General features: G+C 38.1%; 1 protein-coding gene across 1 annotated transcript; it reads left to right on the forward strand.

Annotated features, from left to right (window-relative positions):
- The first annotated feature begins 3,267 nt into the window (after positions 1–3,267).
- LOC148851707 (uncharacterized) lies at positions 3,268–7,123 on the forward strand. Its single transcript, XM_088947413.1, has 5 exons — positions 3,268–3,708; positions 3,835–4,336; positions 4,449–4,650; positions 4,752–5,237; positions 6,363–7,123. The coding sequence occupies exons 1-5, from the start codon at positions 3,351–3,353 to the stop codon at positions 6,804–6,806; spliced, it is 1,992 nt and encodes a 663-aa protein (XP_088803539.1). The 5' UTR covers positions 3,268–3,350; the 3' UTR covers positions 6,807–7,123.
- The last annotated feature ends 777 nt before the right edge of the window (positions 7,124–7,900 follow it).

Consider the following 7,900-nt stretch of genomic DNA (forward strand, 5'->3'; position numbering starts at 1 on the left):
CGCTAATTTGGTAATTACGAACTAAGATAGAAAATTTATGATGGTACCAACTTGGTAAAAACGAACTAAGATAGAAATTCTATGATGATGCTATATCGGTAAAATTTATCAAGTTGGGTTGGTGACATCTTCTCTACTTATTTGTTTTGAAATGGTCCCAACTTGCATAGAACTTATTAGTTTCATTCTGTGCTGCATCATCCTCGCCCTATATGTACTAAGATGGGTTTTCGAAAATCAACTTTTTAAATGATTACTGCATCAAGGTCTTAGTGCAAAAGATCACACCATCTTTTGATTGTTAGGTTTGCTGGAAGATCTTTCAAAAAAGATTGGCTAAACGACATCTAAAATTGGGGAACAAGCAATTGCATAATTAGATGCTTATTATTATTGTTGTTGTTACTGTTATTTTTTGGGTAGGCAAATGAGCTTCATAAAAATATAATAAGATATTAGAAAGCAAAAATAATTAAAGTTTATATAAAAATCATACCCAAAATTTGAAATTCCAATAATTAATTTCATCCCTTACCAAGGGCCTCAGAAAAGAATGGGGCCTTGGCGCAATGGTTGGGTTGCTCCATTGCCCCTAGCTAATTAGGGTTTAAATATTAGAAACATTGGCTGGAGCCTTAATTACCAAGGGTCTGAGAGCATCAAAATTTCTGAAAATTAAAACCTGGTTGATTCGTCTAAATGGACTTACATAAGATAGGATTTTTCAAGCTAGATAGCTAGATGTTGCCTCTCTAGCGACTGTGGGTTCTAATGCCCTTCCATATCTTAGTTTTAGAACCTCAAATTACCATTAGAAAGTTCAACTTAAAATGAGTTTCCTGTAGAACAAATTAATTAACCGGTGTGCTAACTTGAAAATTCATCGACGACTCAAAGGCGAGACATTTTTCTTTCTACTGTCAAAGTTAATAGGATGGAACACATAAGCGTGATGATCCATTGAAGACATCCCTTGACCGAGTTAATCTCTCAAACAGTGGGGAGCCATCACGGGTGCAACTCTGTCGCAAGTCAGAACCGGAACTAACCGAATTACATAATCAGGTAAATATGATAAAATCGTTTCCTCCTCCTGTTCTTGTTTCATACTTACTTTGACTGGCCAGTTCAATCTGATCTCATGAAACCTTTTCTGATATTTGCTGATCGACTGGTTCAATCTGATGAAAAAAACTTTGGATCCCATCAGTGTGACTACGTTTTCAATTTTCTTTCTGATATGCAGAAACCCTGGCATATTTTCCATAGACTGCTAACAGCCGGGATGACCACGCTTCCTTTGTTTCCAAGTCGTGTAACGAAATTGCCACTGTAAAGCATTGGAGGGTTGAATTCTATGGAATTCTTATAAACCTGCTTTTATATATATATATATATATATATATATATAGATGACGTATTTGCAAATGTCATATATGTCTGGATATATTTCCAGATATAGAGAAAGACAAAGTGGTAATTCAAGCCGGTGTGTGATTCATAGGCTGAAAGCCCAGAGTTTTCTAGTCAAGGATCCTGAAATTAATTCGATATATTTGTCAGGACTCAGAATGTATCGTTTATTTGTTAGTTTCCAATGCAAGTTTTGGCTCTGTGGATGATGGGCCCGTTGATTAATATTGCTTGGTTGAAGTTGGAGGTGCATCTAGAAGATATATATATATTTGAGACTAAAATTTAAAATTCAACATGGATAGCTGAGTTTTCTATTTGTTTTCAAGGGTTGAATTATCCATGAATAATGCTAGATTTTTTATGGGTTCGCATTAACCGTGAAGGATAAGTTCAGTTCACTCTTTTCTTTTTCTTTTCGTTTTGAACTTCCTAAACAACTTCACGGTTGCAGTCAAAATAAAAAAAAGATTTTGGCTGTTTCTTACGATGCAAATTAAAAGGAGCTAGGCAGCATTGCGGAAAACAATGTCAAAGTTCATCCATATATTTCTCAAAATTTTACAGCAAAATTAAAACCTTTTGTGTCTACCTTCTACATCTAGGAACAATCATCTTAAATCGATCTTGTTTTCATTTTTAAATACTTCATTGAATGTTTCGTCGATACAAAGAGGAAAATCGTCTGACTAAATAGCATTGACCAAAAACTCTCCAACTATGTACCAATAAAAATATAAACAAGGGAAAAAAATAGAACAGAAAGCATACTATATATACATCTAGATGAGAAGGAGAACCATTCTATTTCACCGTGATTATTAGTTATAGAAGGGCCTACCGTATTTCCCAATTTTCTTGACCAAAAATTTGAGTATTTATGTTGGGTTTTCTATATCTTCTCAAAGAAGAAAAAACTTTTTATTTTTTTTATTAGAAAAAATATAATTAGTCTTTCTATTTTCAATATTTTCCGTTTCTGTTTAAATTTTAATCTCAATAATAAGGCTTAAATTGGTCTTTTATATAAGAACCAATGATTAAACACATGATTTATATAAATATTGCATTCTAATATCTAAAAATGTACATAAAATTTTCTAAAATTAAGCTTTTTTTTTTGTTCTCCACTGTACATGCATTACCCAAAAGGTTAGGAATTTCCAATCCAATGTGATTTTTGATGCTTGTCTCGTACAATTGGATGGTATGGGGGTGATATCTAATGCCCGTTTTAGTACAATGAAAACCTTTACACTATTGGGAGCCAAAGCTAGTAATTCTCACCATATAATGGAGTAATAAGGTTTATTATATCATGCTGCTTATAAAGTTACGCTAATTTTATTAATAATAACAATCGAACGGATTTACTCAACTAAACTAGGCCTTAATCGCAACTACTATTAGTCAATTACTATTAATTAAATAGCAATAATGATAATAATAAAATTAACTAGTTCAAATGTTAATTAGTTGGTCCAGAGAATGAGACAACGGGTTAATTTCTAAATCATCCCCCCCCCACCCCCCAAAAGCAAAAAAAAAAAAAATCTTCCAATTGAGTTGGCTCAAAATCTGTCTTCACCCTGTAAATTCTAGGTTGCGTACCTTTCATGAGAGAGCAGGCGGCTGCCATGTGCCATCGGCTGCTTTCTTGTCATTACGTCCTCCGCCATTGTGGCATGAGGAATTTATTTTCCAATATCACACCGTGAGCAGTGAAGACACAGTCTATTAAATTATCATCTTTTAGTCCAAACAACCCACTGTTCGACAGTGACTTCATCAGCTCTTCTTTCTATATATAGCCCACCACAAAGCAACTTAACCCAAACCCCAACCTAACGAGAAGACATTCTCGTTCCAAATTTTAATTTATTCAATTCCTTAATTATAACCTTCAGTAGTCTTCTATTTTCCATACTTCTGCAAGTATGGAATTTGAGCAGCCCGTTATAGGAGATGTCCAACGTGAACCAAGAATTATAGATGGACACCATGGTAACAAATTCTCCAAGGAATTGAGTTCATCCATGCGAAGAAGTCGACGAGAGTCAGACGATAGCACTCAGCATGGATCAGAGTCCTTCAGGATGCTTCATATGGGTGTGGAGAGGACTGATCCCGCTGAGACCAAATTCGCCTGGTTGCGCTCGCAGCTGGTGGGAGCCGATGTCGAATTCGACACTCCCTTCGGCAAACGTCTACTCACCTATGCCGATCACACTGCTTCTGGGAGGGGTCTTCGCTACATTGAAAACTACATCAGCAATGATGTTCTTCCATTTTATGGTAAGTTTCTTTGATTTTATCGTCTCTTTAATTCTCTTTCAACCTACATCAGCAGGTATCTAGCATCCAAATAAGCTCTGTCTGTGTGTATTTAGTTTGATTTCTTCTCTCGGTCGTATTTTGCAGGAAATACTCACACGAGTGATAGTTTTGTGGGGTACCGGACGACGAAGACGGTGCATGAGGCGACAGAATACGTCAAGAAACGCTTAGGTGGGGGAGTTGACGATGCACTCCTATTCTGTGGCTCCGGCACCACCGCTGCGATCAAGCGCCTCCAAGAAGTGATGGGAATTGCGGTTCCTTCAAGCATGAGAGATAGACTGCTCAAGATACTCAAGAAGGATGAGAGATGGGTGGTCTTTGTTGGGCCATTTGAGCACCACTCCAACATCTTATCTTGGCGCCAGAGCCTAGCAGAGGTGGTGGAGATTGGTATCGATGAAGACGGATTGATAGACATGGCAACTCTGAAACGCCAACTTGAGACTTACAAGTCCTCCAACCGTCCTATGTTGGGCTCGTTCTCAGCTTGTAGTAATGTCACTGGAGTCTACTCTGGCACTCGCGCTCTGGCTCGAATTCTTCATCAGCATGGTGCCTTTGCATGCTTCGATTTTGCTGCGAGGTGTGTGCAGAAATATTAGCTTTTAAATGGAAATGGCCTATCTATTCTGAAGCCAATAACAAATAGATATATACTGATTGATATTGGTTTTAATTTAATTTAATTGGTGCAGTGGTCCATATGTGGAGATCGACATGCGATCAGGAGAGCTGGATGGCTATGATGCAATTTTTCTTAGCCCTCATAAGTTCCTTGGTGGGCCTGGGACTCCTGGGATCCTTTTGATGAGCAAGGCCTTGTACCAGTTAAAATTTTCTGCACCTTCAACTTGTGGAGGAGGGACTGTGAGCTTTGTTAATGGCTTCTCCGAAAGGGTAACCCTAATTGCCTTTAATTTAATGAAATTTATCTTCTGGTTAGACCCATAATTAAGTTTCCTTTAATGGCTGATTGTGAACACATTAATTACTTTTAGGATACTTTGTACTATGAAGACATAGAAGAGAGAGAAGATGCAGGCACCCCACCGATCATCCAGAAGATACGAGCAGCACTGGCTTTCTGGGTGAAGGAATACATTGGTTACAGCGTAATTGAAGCACAGGAGCATGTCTACGTAAAGGCAGCTCTCAAAAGGCTGTCCCCCAATCCAAACATTTGGATTTTAGGAAATACTAGTGAACCAAGATTAGCAATCATCTCTTTCCTCGTGTTTTCTACTAGAAATTCATCAGAGAGCGAAGTTGATGGTAGAAAGACAAGAGACAGAGGACTTTATATGTGGAGAGAGTCGGGGGATAAGAGAGATAAGCCTCTCCATGGTCCTTTCGTCGCCAAGCTTCTCAACGACCTCTTTGGCATACAGGCTCGAGGTGGGTGTGCTTGTGCTGGACCCTATGGTCACCTTTTACTCAACGTTGGGGAGCCCCTCTCACTTGCCTTTCGATCTGCCATTCAGAAGGTAAAATACTAAATAGTTTATATTAATGGTTCACAATGACAAAGTCTGATTCTAAATAGGGTGGCAAATGGGTGGATTGAGTTGGATTGGGTGAGGGTTGAGTACTGCGACCCACCCACATTGAACCCTAACCCTGACCTACCCATATGACCCAAACTGGACTTTTTACTTTCTACTTTTTCTTTATTTTAAATACACAGAGAAATATATACCCTCCCTGAATCTCAGAGTGGCTCTATAAATGAGTCGTCCTGTACATGTTTCTTATTATAGAAGTCAAATTATGGTTAGCCTACTGTGTCAATGGTCTTGCTCAAGAGTAGACCGGACGTGCTCCTCACATGGGGCTCCTCACACACGCCTCACACGTGTATCCTATCATACATTGGGAACATCTCCAATGCACCGTAGATGTGCATGTGAGGCGTCCAAGTGTGAGGTGCTCAAGCTTATTTTCATGGTCATGAATGCTCACTTTTGGTACCACCCGCACTGTAACATGTGGTGCTGGCACGGCGCAAAAGTGTGGGAAGGGGGCCAGACCGTGCATAGGCAAGGATATTTTTTTTTTTCATAAATAATGTATTAATTTACTGTAAGTCTGTAATCTAATTAAACATAATAACTTAATTGATTAGTAAATTAATAAATTAGTTAACTAATTAAAATTAATAACTTAATAAGAATTTAAAAACTAAAAGTTAATATGAATTAGTGCAATGTTTTGATAAAATTAAAAACTAACAAAATTTTATGAATTAGGCCATCCGTGGGCCTGAATCCCTAGGCCCAGCCCAACCCCGAGTTATGGGCTGTACTTGGCACGACCTTGGTAATGCAGGGGCGTACTGGCCCACGGGCGGCCCGGCCCGTTTGACACCGTGATGGTTATTGGGAAATATGGGGTCGATGGACATGGGCAGTAGTACCTGAACTGAAAGTCCAAGCCCAGAATTTTGTTTTCTTCAAAGTCAAGTCCATATAATGAATGATGCCCGGAGGTTGACTCATTAACAGTTTTTCCACATCGAATTATCTATCGACAAGTTAATTAACTTAATTAATTGAAGTAATAATCGTCATTGCTGATGCTATCATTCTCATTTATTATTATTTATTTTGTAGGGCTATTCTGGTGTAAAACCCGGATGGACAAGAGTTAGCTTTCCCTACTATATGTCCATGGAAGAGTTCGAGTTCATTCTGGCTGCAATGGAATTCATTGCCATCTATGGCCAACGCTTCCTTCCACTGTATCACTTCAACTGGAGAACTGGAAACTGGTCCTTCAGGAAGAGAGCAGTACTTCTGGATGATGTTACAGTAAAACAAAACGAAATCAATTTCAGTAACTTGCCTATGATCGAGAAGAAGTTTGTAGGGACGATTGACAATGAACCAAAGGCCCTTAAAGATGAAAGCAGTGACAAGAAAACAGCTGGGGTGATAAACAAGTATGCTTCATACTTAGAAGCAGCCAAACATATAGCAAATTCACTCCCCAAGTTTCCTCCCCCTCGTAAGGTGCCGAAAGACATAGATGTTAACCTGGTTCATTTTAGAGTCTAGCCTCTTTAATTAGTCCTTATTGCTTTATGTATTGTGTGTGAATATAAGCTGGGTTTTCTCAACCCTACCACACTGAATAAAAATAAAATGTAGAATAGAAGATTACATCCCGTAATCTTCTTCAGTCACAGGCTCAGCAGAGAACCCTACCTATTGGAGAGAAATTAACACCATTTAAGGGTTGGTTTTGCTTTGAGCGTGGTCATGTTTGTATCCTTGTACTGTATTATTCCAATTTCCAGGGGTTTGTAATCAAATTTTTAATCAATAAAATAAAATCTGGTGGCATCAAACCCACCACCTTTCTATGAATCAAACAAGGTATAGGGACTGTTGTTAGTCTTTTATGTATTTGATATTAATTTTTGATGATAACATGCTGATGCTAGAAGGCAGCTGATGGGTTGCTTTGTCAATCCCTCTGCAAACTCGGCGTGTGGTTGTTAGTCTCAGATGCAGCAACTGGGGAAGTATTAAGGAAATATTTAATGCAGGTCTCTTGCAAGGAGACATTTTTGTAGTCCAATAAATGAAAAAAAAAATCTGTTCTTGACCAACAGATCTAATTACATGGACTATCATCCCCAAGTCAAGATACCTAAATTCCCATTGAAGAATGGAGACTTTGTATTTGTCAACATTTGTTTGTATATTTTTGTTTTGAAGGCAGAAAGGCAAATGCATTCATTTATGCTCAGATTACAACTCAGAGTAATACAATTCAGTAAGAACTTCCAACAAAGTAAATAGAAAGGAGAAACAAAGCTTTTGCTCCTTTTAAGTAGGAGAAAATTAATTAATGCTCCTTCTGTCGGTGGTTAACAGAGCCACGTTAACCATATTTTTTAAAAACTGGCTACAATATTAAATCATCAATTGAAGGTGATACCCGCTTAAGAACGCAAGACCAAATAAATCAGTCTGAACCGAGATAACTGAGATTAAAAGGAACGTTGTCTTAAAATATGACTGCATTTTGAGTTGGCAGGTTTGAATGGGTTTTTTTTCTTCACTAGGGCACACGCCTAAACTGGGGTGGAGCTATTGATCCCACTGACGTTCAAAAAAAAAAAAAAAAGTAATTGACTACATGT

The sequence above is a fragment of the Nelumbo lutea genome, chromosome 5 (assembly GCF_056320005.1).
Source record: "Nelumbo lutea isolate HS-2025 chromosome 5, American lotus-T2T, whole genome shotgun sequence".
NCBI lineage: Eukaryota > Viridiplantae > Streptophyta > Magnoliopsida > Proteales > Nelumbonaceae > Nelumbo > Nelumbo lutea.